This window comes from Antechinus flavipes, chromosome 1, assembly GCF_016432865.1.
Source record: "Antechinus flavipes isolate AdamAnt ecotype Samford, QLD, Australia chromosome 1, AdamAnt_v2, whole genome shotgun sequence".
NCBI lineage: Eukaryota > Metazoa > Chordata > Mammalia > Dasyuromorphia > Dasyuridae > Antechinus > Antechinus flavipes.
In genome coordinates this window covers 501,868,077-501,890,579 of record NC_067398.1, presented here as the reverse complement: position 1 = coordinate 501,890,579, position 22,503 = coordinate 501,868,077, and the positions used below count along the sequence as shown (strand labels likewise).

Here is a 22,503-nt window from a genome sequence, read left to right as displayed (position 1 = left end):
AGCCTTTACTAAGCACTTACTATGTACCAGGCACAAAAGTGCCATATTAAGATACAAATAATAGGAAAAAGAAAAAGTCTCTACCCTCATGGAGCTTATTTTCCAGTGGGGGAAAATAGCAAATATAAGGAAGCTAGAAAAGCAGAAGGGAAATGTGGGGCGGGGAGAAGGGGACTGGAGCAAATATAGTGATAAACTCCGAAGAATGAGGGGTAGCTAGCCTGAGCCCCTTCCCAAAAAGGAAGTTTCAGGGGAATTTATCAGTAGAAGATGACTATAAGAATGGAGAATTTCTTAAGATAAGAAGATACCCTTAGGAACTGAGGAAAATCCCAAAGTAAAAAGACAACCAACTCATAGTATCCAAGTCCAAAGATCCAGAAGACTAATTATGGTCAGCTTAGAACGTCTCAAAAATGGAGACCTCAGGAGGAACTCACCAATAAGAAAAGTGGGTTTTTTTCCCTTTTAATTTATTGATTGCTCATTGTCCATTGCTTATCTTTTGAAAAGTTAAACTAACGAGAAAATAAATCATCTTCTTTCATCATGTGTGGCATTAGAAAATATTATAACTGAGCATAGCTAGAAGGCATTGAATATAGAAAGAAGTGATCTTTTTAATGAGAACTCACCTCAGCATATTTCTGAAAAAGCTTTTGGCTGCCAACTATGAGCTGTTAATTGATATTATCCTTGTAGCTAATTGGTTTAGCTAAAGAACACATGGTTGTTTAAACACTATTTGACTATGATGATAATGGATTCATGAGCTTATTTCCATTTTGATGAGAAGTATTTAAAAACCCACTTCTGCCTCATGTTGGGGGTTACTCTTTCCATTCAAGATCTATGATGTTAATGGTTCTTCACATTTCTTTCCTTTTTTCAAATGAATGAGTAATCATTTTCTCTAAGTGTAAATTTTAGGGGCATTGCTTTTTGTAGCTGAATTGGCTATAAAACACAGTAAATGATTATGTACTTATGTGTATGTATATTATATGTCAGATTGATGTGTTTTCTGACATTTATTCAGCTATCATCTCTAGCACTCAATAGGGCGCACTAGGTGGGCAATAAGGCGATACTGGCAGACATCCATAGATACATGAGCAAGTCAGGGGTCAGACAGAATATAGAAATAAATGCTGTTCTTTACCTAGTGTCCAATTCTCCTAAAGCAACCAGAATGTCCAACCATTTTATCTGCATTCTCCATAGCTGAAAAGATCATTTAGCTTAGAGAAGAAGATGACATTTTATGTATATAATAGGTTATTTGGAGGAGGATATGAATCTCTTGTTCTTCGTCCAGAAGAGAAAAATCATAGCTAAAATGAGCTTTAATTATAGCATGCATACACACATATGCACAAAAAAAAAAAAAAACTATAGCTAAGCACAAAGGTTTTCTTTCCCACCAGACTTATAAAATGCTAAACTGGGCTGCAGAGGAGTTCCTATTTTAAGAGAATCTCTAAAAGAATATCAGTCAGAGAAAAAAAAACAATCATATGTTCTAAATAATTTATATCTATCTGCCTAAATAGGGAAATCAGATGATCTTCCAAAGTCCCTTCCAGTTCTATGATTCCATGAGTCTGCAAGACTTCAGTGCATGTGCTGAGCATAAAGTGATAAATATGGTGCCTGTAGACCAGCACCACACCACCACTTCAGACTTTTCTTACTTGCAAACTCAGCCTTTGATATTCCTGTGCTTTTTTCCCTTCTCTTGTTTGTGGTGAATTTATAGGACAGAGATAAGAAAGGAAGGAAGGAAGGAAAGAAGGAAGGAAGGAAAGAAGGAAGGAAGGAAAGAAGGAAGGAAAGAAGGAAGGAAGGAAAGAAGGAAGGAAGGAAGGAAGGAAGGAAAGAAGGAAGGAAGGAAGGAAGGAAGAAAGAAGGAAGGAAGGGAGGAAGGGAGGGAGGAAGGGAGGGAGGGAGAGAGAGCGGGAGAGAGGGAGAGAGGGAGGGAGGGAGGGAGAGAGAGCAGGAGAGAGGGAGAGAGGGAGGGAGGGAGGGAGAGAGAGCGGGAGAGAGGGAGAGAGGGAGAGAGGGAGGGAGGGAGGAAGGAAGGAAGAAGGAAGGAAGGAAGAAAGAAGGAAGGAAGGAAGAGAAAGAAAAAAGAAAGAAAGAAAGAAAAAAGAAAGAAGAAGGAAGGAGGCAAGGAGGAAGGGGGAAAGAGAGAAGGAGGGAGGGGGGAGGAGGAAAGAAAGGAGAGAAAGAGGGAGGGAGGAAGGAGAGTAGAAAGGAGGGGAGAAAGAGGAAGGGAGGGAGAAAGGGAAGGAGGGAGGGAAGGAAGGAGGGGGGAAGGAGGAAGGGAGGAAGGAAGAAAAAAGAGAAAAAGAGAGGGAGGAAAGAAGAGTATTTCTTAATCTACTATTATATGCCAAGCACTGTGCTTAGTGCTTAATAGTTATCATCTCATTTGATCCTCACAACAACCCTAGGAGGTATTATTATTTTCTTCATTTTAAGTGATACCTGGAGTCACATTGCTAATAAAAATTTGAGGCCTAATTTGGAGTCTGATCTTCCTGATTCTGGGCCCACCATCACTCGATCCACTGTGTCATAACTACTTGAGAAACATTACTTCATCTGAACTCTGACAATACATACACATTTACACTTGATTCATTTCAAAAAAACATTTGATGCTTACTATGTGCTAGATACTGGAGGTACAAAGATAAATATGATACAGATCCTATAATTTCTTTGGTTGGATGGGGACAAATCTATTCCCATAAATACCACTCACACACTTTTCCTTTTATGCATTCTTCAGTTAAATTAATAACGGATTAGTCATTTCAATAGTTAATAAAATTAGGGCCTCACTTCTTCCCTATTTTCAATCACAACATCCAGAAATAAACTGTGCAATACACCAAGTGGACCAATTTTTTTCAGAAATTTCTTTTTATATCTCTAACCTGTTCTTTATCGTATGTTTTGCCTGTGATTTGCCTAAAAGATTATTTTCTCCTTAGGGGAAAAATCAATATTATAGGCACTTGTGAATTTGAAATGTTATAAAAATAAAAACTAGATTCTAATTGAAAATAAAATATTAATAACAGGAACCTATTGACCTATAATTTCTGGTTCACAGCTATAGGCATGAAAATAGTGCTTTGCCCAACAGAGAACCTTCATTGTTGTGATAAAACTTTATGTGAGTTTAAAAGAAAATATTTAAAACCATAAAATCGAGTTAGTATCTTTCTTACTTCAACTATGTTGCTAAACTACATGAATACAATCTTCCTATTCCCTATGCTTTTCCACACTTGAATTTTCTAGACATAAGACATTCAGTTAAAGTACATAGACATTAGCTAATTACAAAATAAATGACTACACTCAGCAAATATTTATTAAGTGCCCCAAATGTACAATTGTGTGATTCCCTTAGGAAGGGAGATTTTACCTCTTACTTAAAAATATTAATGCTCACCAGGGTTCCAAATTGAGTAACTAATACTAATATTTATAAAGCATAGTACCTAGATATAATGCTGAATTGTCTGTATCATGGGCAATGACAATAGATTTTATATCAAGGGTGCCCAAGACAATAAAACTCAATGAATTCATGAGGTAGTAACAGGAAACCAAGAAAGGTATGAGGTAGAAAACCAAATAGGTGAATGAAGTATCAGAGGAGTTTGATTATAAATACTACCTAAAGAACTAAGCAGGCCAGTGATTTTTTAAAATAGGGTCCAATTCCCTTATTCCAAGATGAAGAAATTGAGGTCTTAAGGATGTCACACATCCTTATCCAAGAGGACACAGGAGAGAGAGCTAGCAACATTGCCTCAGCTCTCATCAAACCTCTTCTACAATAACTTAGACAACGCACCAAACCAAGTTCTGAGCAGGAAAGCCAAGAAAAAAGACATGAGTCTGCACATGTATAATCTATATCAAATTGTTTACCTTCTCAAGGATGGGAGAAGGGAAAAATGGAGGGAGAAAATTTGGAACTCAAGTTTTATTTAAAATGAATATTAAGAATTGTTTTTACATGTAATTGGGAGAAAATAAAATAGAAGGAAAGAAGTTGAGAAAGTGGGAAGGAAGGAAGGAAGGAAGGAAGAAAGGAAGGAAGGAAGGAAGGAAGGAAGGAAGGAAGGAAGAAGGAAGGAAGGAAGGAAGGAAGGAAGGAAGGAAGGAAGGAAGGAAGGAGGAAGGAAGGAAGGAAGGAAGGAAGGAAGGAAGGAAAAAAATGAGGGAGGGATGGAGGGAAGGAGGATATATGGGTGACAAGTCATTTTTATAGGTCAGGACATCTTGGAAAAATATGAGGATCTCCAGGCACTGGGTGGGGACTGTTCAGGAACATAATCAGAAAAAGTGGTGGTGAGGAACTGCCTTGTCCAAGGACAGTAAGATGATTGAACACCTGGGCAAAAAGGATCCCAGGGCATTCCTTGCACTGGCAGCAGGAATGAGAGCTACTCAGCAGCTTGGTTGTCTATTATTCGGTTGCAGATCACAGTTCCAGGGTATAGAAAAGTAGTTAGGATCCCAAGGGAGAAGGAGTAAGGGAAGCAAATTTTGGGGGGGGAAGAACTAATTTTTAGACATGTTGAGTTTAAGATTTCTAGTGGACATCCAGTTTGAGATGTCTGTAAGGCATTGGAGAAGGGAAATTAAAAGTAAGCAGAGAAATTAGAGCAAAATAGGTAGATTTTAGAATCATCAGGACAGAGATGGAGCTGATGAGAGCATCAAGTGAAATAGTATAGAGGGAGAAAAGAGGGCCCAGGACAGAAACATAAGGAACAATTAAGGTTAGAGGGGGTAATCTGCAGAAAGATTCAGCAAAAGAGAGAGAAAAAGAGTAGTCACATAGTTGGGATGAAAATGAAGAGAGAGTGATATCCTAAAAACCTAGAGTGAAGAAAATATCAAGGAAGAGAGAGTGAAGAGCAATGGCAAGGCTTCAGAGAGGTCAAGAAGAATGAGGAATGAGAAAAAGCCATTCAATTTGGCAATTAAGAAATCATTGGTAACTTTGGAGAGAGTAGATTTGGTGAAATGGTTAAGATTTGAAACCACATCATAAGAAATATACTCATCAGACTGTGATTTTTAGTTCTAGATTTCATGACTTAAAAGAAACTTTAGCAAATTGTAGCACATGCAAAAGAAGACAAATAGGTTGGTGGTAAATTTGGAAATCTTGCCAGATGAGGAATGACTGACAAAATCAAGAGAATTTGCCTTCAAAAAGAAAGGAACCATTTTGGACATATCTGGCTTCTATATTTTAAGGCATGGTAAATCTGGACAGCACACTAAAAAAACAGAGACATCACCTTGCCAACAAAGGTCCATATAGTCAAAGTTATGATTTTTCAAATAGTAATTTATGGCTGTAAAAGTTTAATCATAAAAAACTGAGAGCTGCAAAATTAACACTCTCAAATTGTGGTTCTGGAGAACACTTTTGAAAGTCCCTGAGACAGCAAGGAGATCAAATCAGTTAATATTTAAAGAAATTAATTCAGACTATTCACTAGAACATTAAATACTTTGGCCACATAGTGAGAAAATAGGACTCATTGGAAAAGATCCTGATGTTGGGAAATGTTGAAGGCAAAAGAAGGGGGGATGGCAGAGGGTGAGGAGGATAATTATTCAATGAATATGAGTTTGAACAAACTGTGAAAGTAGTGAATGATTGAAGTACTTAGCAAGCTATACTCCATAGGGACATGAAGAATCAGACACAAGTGGATAGATGAACAACATATAAAAGAGAGTTTTAACTTACTTTGTTAAGCTCTAAAATTAAGAGTCAACAGGGAGAAGTTAAAGGGAATATTATTTTAACCAAGATAAGGAGGCGGGATTCTTAATGCTAAGAGCTGTTCAAAAGCAAAATGGGCTACCATGTTAAATAGTAAGCTTTCATCTATAAGTGATGCTTACATTAGATGAAAATCTGAATTAGATAACCTCTACATTTCCTTCCTACTTTGAAATCCTATGGATCAAATTGATATCCTGACAATAACACATATTCACCAGAAAAAAATCAGATACAATTGTGCTCATTGACTTTTGGTGAGGGGAATTAATGCACATAATTGAGAGCTACAAAGTACAATTCTTAACAAGCCATAAAGGGGATACTTTTGTACTAAGATGCTGAATCAAAAATGAAAGGTCTGTGTGAATATAAAAGTCTCCCTGACAATGTTAGTTGACCACCAGTCAGGATTGACAAAGCTTCTCATAGACACCTAGAATAATGGAATTGGAATAGCCCATTAAAATATAGACTTAATTTATTTTGTTTCCTTCTTCCAACTCTTGGACTTTTATTTTCAGAATACCATACCAGTGAAGAGGGATAATGAATGCTTGTCTTGATGCTGGAGACACTCTTGTCCACAGTGGTAGTGACACAAATAGGCATGGTCACTTGAATTATTCTATTGGGCAGGGATGCATATTACAGATACTTATTCATCAAGCTGACTGTTCTCTCTCTAGAAGTACCTAAATCTATATATCAGAGCTCTGTGGACACCAAATAGCACTTTTACTTGCAGTCTACTTTCTATGAGAGTTAGGAGGGAAAATAGGGAAGAAACTCAAACTATGGTTTGGGGCTCCCTCAGTTTTCTCTTTTCCGCTATAAAATTATCATATACTTTGACCCAATTAAATTCAGGAACTCACAGGTGTTCAGAGGAAGCCCACACAATTAATAGAGTGTTTGCTTTAAAAGGCAACTATGTTCAAAAGCAAAACACATTTATCCCTGCGCTCTTTAAAAAGAAGTGTAGACCAAGCAACGAAAGTAAGTAAAGGGAAGGTCGTGGCTAGCATCACTTAGTAAAACATATCCATGTGCTTCTATAATAATGTCATTCCATCTTTATACTGTGTTGTAGCTTTCAAAGCACTGTTGCAATCATTGCTTCACTGAAATCTAAGAGTTGGAAAGAGGAAATCTATGAAATGCTTTGTCATATCTGTATGGTGGTCTGCAAATATTATCAGGGAGAGTTTTATACTCACATACAGACCTCTGATGTTGGATTCAGGATCTTAGCCAAAAAAGTACCCCCCTTAAAGCTTGTTAAGAATCATGTCTTGTGGCTCTCAATTATGTGTATTAATTCCCCCTGCCAAAAGTCAAAGAAAGCAAAGAACTTTTGGGACAGAATATTATTATACATTGTCAAATTTCTGTAGGAGATATTTTTGCTTAGTTATTATTTGTCTAAAAGAAGGTTTGCATCTAAAAAAAAGAATGATTTATATCAATATATATATGATGTCCATAAAACTTATTTTTAAAATTAGAAAAAGAAAGCTCTGTCAATCAAATTTATGTGGTATAAAAAACGTGATTTCTTTCTCAGAGTCCTCAAAGAAAAGCCAATTTCACTTGATCTAGTAAAGTTATCAATAGTATAGATTGAGGTTCCCCCCCCAAAAAAAACCAAGTCTACCAAAGTACCCAAAGCAAGCTACTACTGGTACAGTGAGAAATGTGTTTAACTTCTACATAAATGTCAATCCACTATAAAGTAGAATTTGGAAACAATTGGGGCTGGCCAGGATAAAATTGGCTGCCTTGTGAGATAGTGATTTTTCTGTCACTGGAAATGCTCAAGGAGATGCTAGATGATGGATGTTTTATTTTGTTTTGTTTTGCTTTGCATTTATTTTATTTGTGGCAGTAGAGAGGGATAATAACCAGACCAGTGATTTCCTTGGCACAGAGAGAAGTCCTGGTTGCTGAATAGCTTCCTCTGATGATTACCTTATCCTGTCTAAATATGCCATTTTATACCACTGGCACATTCATATCATATATTATACTTTCATCACTTTGTTCCTTAAATCTTCAGAATGTATTAAGATTACCAAAATTAGTATTTGCCTAATACTTTGCACATATCAGTCACTTAGCAAATATTTGTTGATTTAAAATGATTAGTTTTTAAGGTAGTGATCAAATTAATTCACTCTTATCAGTTTTAAATGCATTAATCTATTATCTGTAATATATACAAGGGCTTCTTAAACTTTTTCCACTCCCAAATCTTTTTCACCTGAGAAATTTTTATGTGCCCCCAAGTATGTGGGCATATTAAAAGGTATGCAAATCAAACACTGATACTAAATCATAGATCGTTTCACTACCCCCACATTTAGTTATGACCTCCATATCTCAAGATCTCAAGAAGAGATAAGAAGCTGGGCTATATAGTACCACAAAGAAAAGCAGCCACACTTCTTGTCCTGATAAAGTCTATCATTAAGAGAAACTCATAAGGCTGACATAGCACATAGTAAATACCATTTGTGAAGGGATGACTATAGGACTACAAAATAGGAGCACTGGGCTCTGCTTCTGATCAAAGTCTAACCAAGGGTTTTGCTATCCAGAGGCAGCAACAAGAAACCACTCTAAAACTAACTTTGTAATTTGTGAAGCAAAAGTAGTGTAAATAATTAAGACAAATTTAACTGAGCAAAATGAGGCATTACTTATTATATAGTTGCTCACAGATGAGTTATTAACAATGCTTCCTATTTTAATTCATTGTTCCTGCTTACTAAGTGCTAAACTCAGGTATTTTTAACAGCCATTGGAATGCATGTAACCAATGTTAAAACTGAAGTCATTATATAATGACTATAATCATTATTTTGATCAATAATGATTATATTAAATAATTAAATAAAATATTAAATAATGATCAAATAATCATTATTTAATTTTTTGTACTTTTAATTCCATTCCCTGAATCAACGATCTGGTAACCCTATATAAATTATAACTCTGAATCCATACTCTGTGTGGCTTCTCTGTGTAAAAGGGTAGGGACTGATTTTTGGTTTTGGGAAATTTTTTGGCTTTCATACTCTCCAAATCTATCACAGAATCTTTCAGATGGTATATGTCTACAAATAGTTGTTAAATTGAAATGGATTGAACGGAAATTTAGAAAAATAATTTAACCTTTCTAGCTTAAGTTTTCTAAATTTATCAAATGAGAATAATACCTGTCCTATCTACCTTGCATAATTGTTGTAAGAATGAAATGAAGTAATTTTTTGGTAAACTCTTTGAAAAATTAAATGTTATATAAATACAAGGTAGAATTATGTTATTGTTATTGTTGTTATTATAGAAACCATCTTTCACATGAAGTTTCTTACCATTAGCCTGCTTTGTTTCATTCACATTGTAAAATCTCTAGATTGTAAAATCTAAAAAAGCAGGAATGCTATCTTATTTATCTTTTGGTACTCATAGCACCTGCCACCATAGCTGGTACATCATAGGGTATTTCATGCCATATTCATAGATTTAAAGGAGGAAGGGACCAAAAAGTCTAATATAGACTAAATATCTATAAATATAGACTATATACATATATAAATATAGACTATATATATATACATATATATATACATACACACACACACACACACACACTCACAAGACTGTATAGGTACTAAACCTTAATTTGATAATTAAGAAAACTGACACTCAATGAGATTAAATGATTTTTCCAAAGAAACAGGCAGTAATTGACAGAATCAAGATTTGAACACTCATTTCTAAGACTAGCACTCTTACTTCTGTACTATTTATGATACATGAATAAATAAAATTCAAAAAACATTTATCAAGCATCTACCATGTGTACAGTACTATATTAGGTCCTAGAAATTCAAGTGTGAAGTGACTGTTTCCCAAACTCAATGCTCTATATTCCAACTTTGTATCTTTGTTTAATTAACTGCTCTCAATTCCTAAAATTCATTCCTTCTTCAATTTCTCCTTTCAGAACTCTTGTCTTCCTTCAAAATCCAATTCCAGTGCATTTTCCTTCATGAAGCTTTCCTTTATTTCTTGAGTTATTAACACCCATTCCCTCCTCAGTTTTCGGCCTCACTGCCTCCTTGCATACTCCATTTCCCTGGAGGACATAAGCTCTTTGAGGGGAATGATGGTTTTATTTGTGTCTATATACTTCCAGATTCAGTTATACTATTTCTTAGTACACAATGACTGCTCAGTAAATATTGTTAATTTAATTTAAGATAAGAGTCTCCCTGCCCTCAGGGAACTTATTATCTGGGGAAAATGAATTAATAATGTGGGTATCCAGATACAAATCAAAAAGATAAATAGTTAAAGGATGCAACTAGAATAAATAACAGCTGGATCATGCTGCTAAATTAATTGTAATCTTGCAAGAATGTTTTTCCTCACTAAAGAAGTACAATTGTTTCAGCACGCACAGCTAGTGATGTCCCAATCCCAAAAAGTGTCACCGTGCCAGTGGCTACCATAGAACAGTCTTCCCAGCTTTGTGCTGCCAATTATTGGGAAGTTTTGTTCCGATGGAACAAGTCCAAGAAAAAGTGGCCTCATCTCATTCTAATGAAAAACAAAAGTCACTCACTTCAGTGAAAGTTTTGCCTTTGGAAGGCCAGAGAATCAGGCTTTGAATATATTATACACTAGGTAACTAGGAAAAGAACACAATGCTCTCACAAGAACAAATAAGAGAAAAGAAAAACTTGGTCCTGGTATTTTTATTTTTTTTTAATTTAATAATTACATTATATTGACACTCGTTTCTGTTCCGATTTTTTCCCCCTCCCTCCCTCCACCCCCTCCCCTAGATGGCAAGCAGTCCTTTATATGTTGGATATGTTGCAGTATATCCTAGATACAATATATGTTTGCAGAACCGAATAGTTCTCTTGTTGCGTAGGGAGAATTGGATTCAGAAGGTATAAATAATCCGGGAAGAAAAACAAAAATGCAGATAGTTCACATTCGTTTCCCAGTGTTCTTTCTTTGGGTGTAGCTGCTTTTGTCCGTCATTTATCAATTGAAACTCAGGTCTCTTTGTCAAAGAAATCCACTTCCATCAAAATATGTCCTCATACAATATCGTTGTCGAAGTGTATAATGATCTCCTGGTTCTGCTCATTTCACTTAGCATCAGTTCATGTAAGTCTCGCCAGTCCTCTCTGTATTCATCCTGCTGGTCATTTCTTACAGAACAATAATATTCCATAACATTCATATACCACAATTTACCCAGCCATTCTCCAATTGATGGGCATCCATTCATTTTCCAGTTTTTAGCCACTACAAACAGGGCTGCTACAAACATTTTGGCACATACAGGTCCCTTTCCCTTCTTTAGTATTTCTTTGGGATATAAGCCCAATAGAAACACTGCTGGATCAAAGGGTATGCACAATTTGATAATTTTTTGGGCATAATTCCAGATTGCTCTCCAGAATGGTTGGATTCGTTCACAACTCCACCAACAATGCATTAGTGTCCCAGTTTTCCCGCATCCCTCCAACATTCATCATTATTTTTTCCTGTCATCTTAGCCAATCTGACAGGTGTGTAGTGATATCTCAGAGTTGTCTTAATTTGCATTTCTCTGATCAATAATGATTTGGAACACTCTTTCATATGAGTGGTAATAGTTTCAATCTCATCCTCTGAAAATTGTCTGTTCATATCCTTTGACCATTTATCAATTGGAGAATGGCTTGATTTCTTATAAATTTGAGTCAGTTCTCTATATATTTTGGAAATGAGGCCTTTATCAGAACATTTAACTGTGAAAATGTTTTCCCAGTTTGTTGCTTCCCTTCTAATCTTGTTTGCATTAGTTTTATTTGTACACAGGCTTTTTAATTTGATGTAATCGAAATTTTCTATTCTGTGATCAGTAATGGTCTCTAGTTCATCTTTGGTCACAAATTTCTTTCTCCTCCACAAGTCTGAGAGATAAACTATTCTATGTTCCTCTAATTTATTTATAGTCTCGTTCTTTATGCCTAGGTCATAGACCCATTTTGATCTTATCTTGGTATATGGTGTTAAGTGTGGGTCCATACCTAATTTCTGCCATACTAATTTCCAATTATCCCAGCAGTTTTTATCAAATAATGAATTCTTTTCCCAGAAGTTAGGGGCTTTGGGTTTGTCAAACACTAGATTGCTATAATTGACTCTTCTGTCTTGTGAGCCTAGCCTTTTCCACTGATCCACTAATCTATTTCTTAGCCAATACCAAATGGTTTTGGTGACTGCTGCTTTATAATATAATTTTAGATCAGGTACAGCTAGGTCCTGGTATTTTTAATAATAACTATTATTTTTAAGAGTCATGTTTTTCTTCCCTACACACAACCATAATCCAGCCAAGCACACATTCTCCAAACCCTTCACCATGAAAAAAAGAAATAATTGGAAAATCTATGTATTTCTATTCAATTTAAATCATAATTGCTGTGAAAGGGAAGAAAGAGAAACAGAGACAGGGAGACAGAGACATAGAGACAGAGATAGAGAAAGACAGAGAGACAGAGACAGAAAGAGACAGAGAAACAGAAAGAGAGAGAGAGAGAGAAATAGAGAGAGAGAGAGAGAGAGAGAGAGAGAGAGAGAGAGAGAGAGAGAGAGAAACAGAGAGAGAGGGGAGGGGGAGAGAACATATTTTTGTAAAAGATCTATTATTAAAGTCAAAGCCCTCTACTGCCTCTCCCATATTGCTCAAGGTAAGTTTTATGGCTTTCAAAATCTGGTAAAAATAAGCAAGGCTCATGGGAAAGTCCTCTACGTTCCAATAGCCTTCTAAATATCCTATTGCCCTTTGGGTCTCAAAATGAAAAATTAAAGGGGGCAACATGAAAAGATACAATGTCATGTAAAATATATAAACACACACACAGAGAGACACACACACACAGCTACAGAGTTTTTATGCCAACATGATCCCAGAAGTATTGAATTTTTTTTTTCTTTTTACTTCCCATTCTTTAAAAAACAATGAAAGAATTTTTCCATAATAAAAAAGAAACTGAAGGAAAAGATATTTCCAGCATCATTCTTTAAATGGGCAAAAAAAGGAATGTTTAAAAATATTAGGTGAAGTGTTAATTTTTAATGACTCTCTAAAGAAGAGAGATTCACTCCTCAAATCCTTTCTTGGAAATGCTAGAATTACACTAGCCCAACAATGTGTTGTCCCACAGATAAGCTACAGCAAAGACAGCTGTAACAAGACTTCATAGCAATATCCATCAGAAGGTCGCTACTCATTCTCTAAAGTGCCCTGGCTTTCATTTCTGCAACTTTAATGCACACCACTTATGAAATGATGGCCATGATCATTGCTGGCTCCATGCCCATACAGAATAGCATCATTACTTACAATGGCGCTTCCAAAGCTCTAGGTCAAATAGCAGAATGGCTGAAGAAACTTAAATCACCTAAATTTCAAGTGCATTGATGAAAAAGCATTCTGCACAATACCACTGCTAATCAGATGACTGTTTCCAAAACTGATCTTTTGCTTAATATGAAACTAAAAGCAGGCTTGTAAATTTATTGGACTAATTTTAATTTAAGTTTCATTTGGTTTTGTCAGAGAGATGGGAAGAATATCAGTGTGGCCATTCACCCTCACACAATTACAAAGTTTGGGTCACAGCAAGATAACTAGTGTATGAAAAACACTTATGTGGGATGAGAGACAGCTTCTTTTATTGGGAACACACTTGAACAAACTAAGAGGAAGTTTTCTAATACTAATCAGTCCTCCTTATGCGCCAGTAAGGTTAGGTAAAGGGTGTTATTTTGTTTTATCTTTTGGAGGGAGATGGAAAGGTTTAGGTGGCTAATGAATACATTTAGACTAAATAACTTCTTGAAAACTATGAAATGTAAGTATTACCATCAAATAATGTCCTCTAATATTTATTAAATCATGTATCAATTAAATCAAACCTTTGGGAATATGACATAGTTTTAATCCCGTGGTTCTCAAAGTATGGTCTAGAGAATGCTGGGGATCTCTGAAACCCTTTTAGAGGGTCTACAAATTCAAAAATAGTTTTTATTTCCAATATGGTAAATGTCTATAAATATAATCCAGATAAACAAAAACTCGGAGAGATCCTCAATAATTTTTAATAGGATAAAAATACTGAAAACAAAAGTTTGAGAATCACTGTTTTAATCTAAACACTGTATTAAATAGAAGTTGAAAGTACAGAGAATATCCTTATTGCCAAAGGCAGAATCTTAAGAAATCAGTACTCTATTTATCTCTCTAAACATTCTCTAATGCAGTAAGGCAATTCTTATGTTCAGTTGCAATTATTTTTAAAGCAAGATTGATATTGTCACAGTCTTATTGTGGAACTGTCAAAAAGTATTAACTCTGGAATCAGATGTCCTGGGTTCAAAGCCTACCTCTACCTCTGTAGACCTTGGATAAGTCAATTTTTAGTTTTCTCTTTTTTAAAATGAAGAGGCTGAATTAAATGGCCTTTAAGATTCCATGCAATTATAAATTTCAAATTATATGATCATCTTCAGGATATTAATATTAATATCAGCAATATGTTTACTGCCAATAGTCAGGGTTTCATTAGCTTGGCTGTATCTTTAACAAAGAAATTTATTTTCTTCTTGAGGAGTCATTTTATAAATGGATTTTTTTTCAGTTTTGATTTTTTTAAAACGAAGTACAGCCATTAAGATTGGCTTTTGTGTACTGTGGGTAAAAGCTTTAAGAAAGGTTTAAGGGTATGTATTTTGTCCATCAAATTCTGTTTCTTAATAAGCAGATTTCAGAATAACCTTAACTTACATGAACTAATGCAAAGGGAAGTGAGCAGAACCAGGAGAATATTATACACAGTAACAGTAATGTTGTGTGATGATCAACTGTAAATTTCTTTAGCTAATCTCAGCAATACAATGCTTTCTATCCACTTCCAGAGAAAGAACTGATGGAGTCTGAATGCAAATCAAAACATACTATCTTTCACTTTCTGTATTTTTCCCATTTTTTTCCTTTAGATCTATATCTTCTTTTACAACATGACTAATATGGTAATGTTTTGCATGATTTAACATGTATGACCTTTATCAAATTGCTTACTGTCGCAGGGGGGTAGGTTGGTGAGCGAGAGAGAAAATTTGGAACTCAAAAGAAAACATTTAAATGAAAGTTTAAAAATTGTCTTCACATGTAACTGGAGGGAAATAAAATAAAATAATCTTTATTTATTAAGTTGTATTTCCAAATAAATAAAATGTTTTGCTTTTGTTTGAAGGGTGAAGAAGTTTGGTCCAGATGTATTATTTCATTAGCATAGCGATCTTTTTTGAAGTGAAAACTCTGCTCATCAATGCTTTTCAGCAAGCTATATATGACATCATTTTAGAGTTATTAGGAACACTGAACTCAGTTCAGTTTTTTGCTTCTAGTCACATCACAGGTGTTAAAGGCAGAGCTTGAACATAGGCCTTCCAGAATTCTATCCATCTATGCATTTTCAGCTATCTCTCTAATGAAACATAGAGATAGTTGAAAATGCATTCCCACTTGACTACTTCCTGTGCTTGAAAGCCCCATAAAGGATGACAAAAAGGAAGAAATAGGTACAGGGAGAAAGTGAACACACACAGAAATCAGAGGGAGAAAAGAACACTAGATTAACTTCTATGATATCAGACCATGAGGAAGAATTCTTGGGGAAGCCATCCTCGACTGGAAAAGTGCAAACATAGAGAATGTCCCATAGCACACCAGGCGAGCTCTTGTAGGTCCTCTGAAATGACCTGGTCCTGTTCACCCTTCTTCCTGAGTGCCTATGATGGGACTAGTACCAAAAAACAGAAACTGTAACTTCAGCCACAGTTTTACTGGACTATCTAAATAATCACTTCCCCAGACAAAATGCATTTGGGGAAATGACGATATATACCTTTCCCATTGTTCTTTTCCAGGATATCCAATGAACACTCTCCAAAACTCCAGATCCGGAGCCACAGTTACCTGAGGGCGGTGAGCGAAGTCTCAATCAATAGGAGCTTGGATAGCTTGGACCCTGCAGGACTCCTCACTTCACCAAAATTCCGCTCTAGGAATGAGAGCTACATGAGAGCCATGAGCACAATCAGCCAGGTGAGCTAGAGGCTCAGAGAAGGGATCCCTAGGTTTTGAGAATCTGTGAGATGGTCACTGCTGGGCCAGTGGGATAAAGCAAGATCTTTTTTCAAAATTTTGATTTGTTGTTGTTTGTTGAGTAATTCAATCATGTCTGATTCTTCCTGATCCATGGATCAAACCATCCATGGGATTTTTTTGGCAAAGATATTGGAGTGGTTTGCTATTTCCTTCTCTAGTAGATTGAAGTTAACAATAAAGGTTAGTGACTTACCCAGAGTTACACAGCTAGTAAGTGCCTGAGGCTACATTTGAACCCAGGTCTTCCTGACTCCAGGCCTAATGCTCTATCCACTGAATCACCTAGCTACCTCTAAAATTTTTGCTTACTGGCCGAAAATTTAAATTTATATCACTGATTTAAATTAGATTTCAAATTCTCATATGAAAACGGAACATATTGATTCTTGACTTGGTTCTTATTTCAGATATTTCTTTGCAAAAGAAAAATTTTTTAACATAATGAGAAAGACAATTAAAGGTCTACTATGTTCAATTGAATAAAGAGCTATTGAATGCCTTCTATAGGACCAATACAAATACATAATGCTGGGAATTAGAAAAAATACAAACGAAGTTTCTGTCATATTTCTTGCCTTCAGCATATTTACAATCTACTTGGGGAGAGAAAAGTTATATATGGGAATATACAATAGAAATAAGACTTTCCCCCTACAAAGTATAAGACAGGTCATAGTACAGTGGACTTCCAAAAGAAGGACGATCAATGTAGGTTAAAATAATCAGAGAGGACTTTATTGGGGTGAGAGCTTTGAAGGACAGATAGAATTTGGGTTGGTAAAAAGAAGCAGAAAAGGAAGTCCAAAACAGGAAAAGATCATAAATAAAGTTTAAAATGAGCAGAATTTTTTGAGATACAATAAATGAACTGACCTAACAACAGCTAAGATTATAATAGTAAAATGTCTCGGTTTTCTCTTTCATGAGGTAAGAAATTAGAGCCACGAAAGGTCAATACAGAATTAGAGTGAAGACAAAGCAAAGAGGAAAGTTGGAGAGATGGGGAAGGATAGAGAGAGACAGAGAAATGAGAAAGGGGAGAGAGAGACAGAGACAGACAAAAAAAGAGGAGAAGAGAGCAGAGGACAAGAAAGGAGAGGAGAGAGAAAAGAGAGGAAGGAAGAGAAGCAGGGAGGAGAGAGAAAAAAGAAGGAAAAAGGGGAGAAGTGGAGGAAGGGAGAAAGAGAAGAGAGAGAAAAGAGAAGAGAGAGGGGGAAGTAAAGGTAGAGAAAGAAAGGAGGAAAAGAAAGGGGGAAAGAGAAAGAAGAGAGGGGAGAAGGGAAGAGAGAATGGCAGAGAGGGAAAAAAGAGGAAAGAGAGAGATGAAAAGAAAGAGAGCAGAGAGGGAGAAAGAGACACAGAGAGACAGAGAGAGGAGATATACTGATAATGTACTGGTAGTAAGTCATCATCAAAAGCAAAATCCTTTAAAAGCAAATTAATTTCAACACCTCATCATTCCCTCACTGTGTCCCTGTCATCTGAAATGAGAGCACCCAAGCAAAAGATTAAAAAGCAAATACAGAAGGACAAACAAAGAGGACCCAAGAACAGCAAGAGAGAAAGAACCAAGAAAGACTTAGTAGGCAAGATGCCTATATAATCTGTCTTATGAATGTATGGTAAGATTTGCTGAATTAAAATATATTTATTCAATAAGCCTGCACTTATATCTACCAATTAACATTAGCCAAGATATTTTTTCTTGTCTGTTGTTCCCTTGATGGATAGCATCTCTTTCCAAGCCATAGCAAACTGTCAGTATAATATAGAGGCAATTTATAAATGTATTTTGGATTTTTTCTATGTGCAGTAAAATATTAATGTCATTTAAATATTTTTAGTAGGTACAATATAATGGGCAGGCACCCAGTCTAAAGCTGTCAGAATAGAGCTTCTAAACCTAGTTGGCATACCTGCAAAATACATCAGCAATTTTAGAAAATTTTGCTCAGAAAACATTTATGCATTTATATGGCTCAACTCTGACTATATTCCTATATTTAGAGCATTGAGGGTTTTTTTTCTCATAAAGAAAAATATGCAGTTTCCCCCAGGACACATTAGCCACACCATCTACTGCTATTATTTCATAAACTGTTGTTCCTGACCTTACTATAAGCAATATTTTCTCCTCAGGTGACATGTTAATGAGACATCAAAAAAATGATGGTGTTGAGATACATGGTATAAGATGTATTCCCATGTGATGTTAGGTTTTGACAAGCTCTGCAATTCAACTGCATAATTATTTGTGCCACAAATAAAATACAGGAAATGGACCTATCTGAAATGAGCCCCTGATGGTAAACGATTCTCACTCTCTTATTCAGTTTTCAAACAAACCAATGACTTTACAAATGATTTTATTGTTTTCTTTCCTAGTTGTGACATCACCATAAATCACTGGGAGGATAGTTGACCCTGTGCAAGTCTCTATGCCTGAAGTTGTCCTGGGTACCCAGTAGGCACATTAATAAGCAGTTGGGGTTCTAGAATGATAGAAATTTCCCACATTCATTCTCAAAATATTACAAATTTACTATCAATAATGATAATATAGCATTCATTTGCATTTTATTCTACTTTCTTTGGCATGCCATTGTCCATTTCCTCAAAGTCAAGAAATTGGTCTAGAATAAGTGACTATTTGTTTTCTACATCAATACTTCATAAAAATAAAATGTTTCTGAAAATATATACTGAAAACAGACTGTTTAGCAAATGACCAAAACACATATATATATTCACTAGCTCATTATAACTTTCACCCAAAGAGAAGAATTTATTTGGACTAAATATTTGGGCAGTCATATCTGGCCATAGTCCAAGTCAAATTAGGCCCTGGTTTAGTGCTTTATTTTCTAGTGTTTTAGTTGTCAAAAGCAAGATGTCTTGGCCTGAGAGAAGAGAAATGAATAGATGCTAGTGAGAAATAAAAATTGTATAGTATCTACCATTCTTCAATTAAAGCCGGTTTTTTTCTCCCTATAGTTTTTAGTATTAGAACTTCAAAGGAAATATCCTGGTGGGAAGAGAGGAACCCTTTCTTTCAACTGCCTCAAGGCTATAATGAACTAGTAGTAGTTTTACCTGTTCCTTAAGTTTAAGAGGGTGAGAGGAAATCATATACTGAATAATTTTATGATTTTTTAATTACAAAGGGCATCGACCAAAATCTCCACTATAACATGCCCAACTCATGTCTTCCAGTTTCACCTGAAGATCTCCAAGGATGGGGTTGATTTCTCCCTTTCAAGTGGGATATACTGAATATTCAGAATCAAAGAGATTTTCCTAAATTTGCATTGTTTGTTGCTATTTGTCCTTAGTTCTCCTAGAGGACCAATGACATCAGGAAGGTGATGTCTTCCCTTGCAAATGAATTGGGTTTAAGTGAGGCAGAGCTGTGTAAAATCATCAGCCTCACTTTCTACTCCAGAATCATCTGAGAATAGTGGCAAGACAGATCAGGATGCTTGGAGATGACCCCAGATACAATAGTAAACCTTAGCCTTTTTTTTTCACTCTTCCCTATTTATTTATTCCATTTAAGACAATTAACTCTGTTGTCCTAAGTGGTTTCATTTATGTTTTCTTGAAATAAAGCCCTGAAAAAAACTAATTAAAACCGCATTTGGGATTCAAATGGAACTACTTGACCATGCCTTAAACCCAAATCATTCTGGCTCTCACTGGCCAACTTAAACTCAACTCAACTGGTCCCAACTTAAAGTTCACTGGGTCATTATTTGGGTTTTGATGGCTCAGAGTGTAAAAAGCAATTGTTTTTCTTCTGGCCAGAAACTCTGAAAGTCTTCTCCCGGTTTGTTGTTGTTTTGAGTGGGCAAACTAGACCATCTTTTGCCTCCTTTCTTATCCTGTCAAATCATTGAATCAGACAAACTGAGATCTGGGAAAGACCTTAGGTTTTTAAAAGTCCATGGTTTCCCACTTCATGATGACTTGAGGATCATCTCCAGTCATTCTCATTCTATGCCTTGTCACTGGACTCAGATGATCCTGAAGTAGGAAGTAAGGCTGATGACTTTGTACAGTTTTGACTCACTTAAATCCAATTCCTTTGCAAGTTAATACATCACTCTTCTGATGCCATCGGTCCTCTTGGAGAATGAAGAACAAACAACAGCAAGTTTACATAATAAATTCAAAGGTTCAGATCTTGCCATCATCTTCATTCACCAAGAAAGACAAGTTGAAGATATATGTAAATGCCTCCACCTTCCTCAATATTGTATCTATTGATATGAAAATGCAATGTGGGGCAACTGGGTGGCACAGTGGATAGAGCATCAGCCATGTAGTCAGGGCTACCTGAGTTCGAATCTGGTCTCAGACACTTAACACTTCCTAGCTGTGTGATCCTGGGCAAGTCACTTAACCCCAATTGCTTCAGAAAAAAAAAAATGCAATGTGAAGGTCAATCTATCTTTTTGAACCAGTGTTAGGCAATATGGTGAAGGGCATAAAACATCTTGCTGGGTTCCATTTCAGTGTCCCACTTTTCTTACCCTACATCCACACTGTTACTTCAAGGAAAATATTATCTTAAAACTTTAACTTTATCACAAAGGTAATTTAGTTTTCTCTTTCCTGGTTCTCCCTATGAAAGTCCCTATGTCCAAGGTATTGTATACCTAGAACTTACCAAAAGCATATAGTAATAGCATCAACTATCATTAAATATTTTTATATCTCTCTTTTCCTCATCTTTTTTCTCTTCCATCTTTTCTTCAGTTTTTTCCTCCTCTCTTTTCTTCCTCTTTTTCCCCTTTCATCCCTCTCTATTTTTCATTCTTCCATGCTTTAAATAAAATACATAAGGGATCTATAATTTCATCTTACTCTCCCCACAGAGTCAGTCTGTACTCTCTCACAACCTTTCCAGATGGTGTAACCTGCTAGAGCATGGACTTGGAGGGTCAGTCCCACACCCCAAAATGGCATTAGAGTAGAATCTAAATGGATGCCTCTGTCCTCTTCTACCTCCTAAATTAAAGAAATACTCTCTTCTCCTGCAGGTGAGCGAGATGGAAGTCAATGGTCAGTTTGAATCTGTGTGTGAGTCTGTATTCAGTGAACTGGAATCTCAAGCTGTAGAAGCCCTGGACCTGCCAATGCCAGGATGTTTCCGCATGAGGAGCCATAGCTATGTGAGGGCCATTGAGAAGGGCTGTTCCCAGGATGATGAATGTGTGTCTCTGAGGTCTTCCTCTCCCCCTCGAACAACCACCACCGTGAGGACCATTCAGAGCAGCACTGGTAAGGAACAAGGGAACAAAAGTGGGGATCAGTTCAAAGCTGGGGATGACTGATTATCTCACAAAATTGGTGAGCAGTCAATTAAGAGGATTTCAAATTAGAAGACATAACTGAGAAATGTACTACCTGGGATTTATTTGGATAGGATGGTCCAACAACCACATGTGCTGATAAAATATACTATTGGCCCAAATGACCTCAACATCTAGAATTGTTATTTAGGATAATTTTCTTTTAAAAAAAATCAATTCCCTTTTTCCAAAAGAGATACTGGTGCCAAAACATCACTCTTCAATCTATATCTCTGCTTCCCCTACAGCTCATGAGTCTTTTCACCCTCACTGCCCATTCCAATCATGGTATCAAACCTAAAGTAAAAAGGTTATTGGAGTATAGTGTATGTGGGAAGGTCTTTCCAAATTTTACAATTTTGCTTGTGTGGGTCTGTTTTGCTTAATTGTGCTTCTTTGTTATAAGAATTGTGGTTGTTTTTTTCCTAATTGGGAAGGAGGAACTAAAGGGGCTTAAAAATAAATTAAATAATGGCTACCTTTTGGGGTACTATGCTTTTGCATACCTGATCCCCTGACCTTATATGTTCTTTTACAAAATATTAATGTCATTTCATTCTCTGGATATAAAAGACTTAATCAGAACTCAATTGAATCAAATAGGTAGACCAAAAAACAAGAGCTAAGGAAATGATAAAGGAATTTGATTCCTGTGTGTTGCTAATTTTATTTTATTATGTCAGAAGGTAGATTCATTTCAGTATTATTTTATTTTAAAATATCTGATCACATTTAAAAAAAAAAGACTTCTTCTTTCAATTATATTACATTCAAGTAGTGACTATTAAACTGTATTTTTTATTGGTGGTTCTTAGCCACTGAGGTTATAAAAGGAGCTTAACTGGTTACCATGACACCTGAGTTCACTACAAAAATGAAGTTGTGAGTTATATATGTATACATTGGAAGTCAGTGTATTTGTTTATGTAACACATGGGTTTCTAAAAGAAAATCTACCATGTCTTAACTAGACTTTACCTTATTATTGAATCCCTGGTAACTTAGATGGGGAATAACATTCTACAGGGAAAACACACCAGGAGCCAAGACAAATAATAAATGAACTA

The 22,503-nt window shown here is 35.9% G+C and overlaps 1 protein-coding gene across 9 annotated transcripts in view; it reads left to right on the top strand.

The window, feature by feature from the left end:
* The window catches only part of DLGAP1 (DLG associated protein 1), a 1,118,212-nt gene that overhangs the window by 867,041 nt on the left and 228,668 nt on the right, over positions 1 to 22,503 (top strand). For all 9 annotated transcript variants that reach the window (XM_051970400.1, XM_051970401.1, XM_051970402.1 and 6 more), the window contains 2 exons: positions 15,842 to 16,019; positions 21,125 to 21,365. In XM_051970400.1, the coding sequence (XP_051826360.1) occupies positions 15,842 to 16,019; positions 21,125 to 21,365 (419 nt within the window). The remainder of the gene's footprint in view (positions 1 to 15,841; positions 16,020 to 21,124; positions 21,366 to 22,503) is intronic.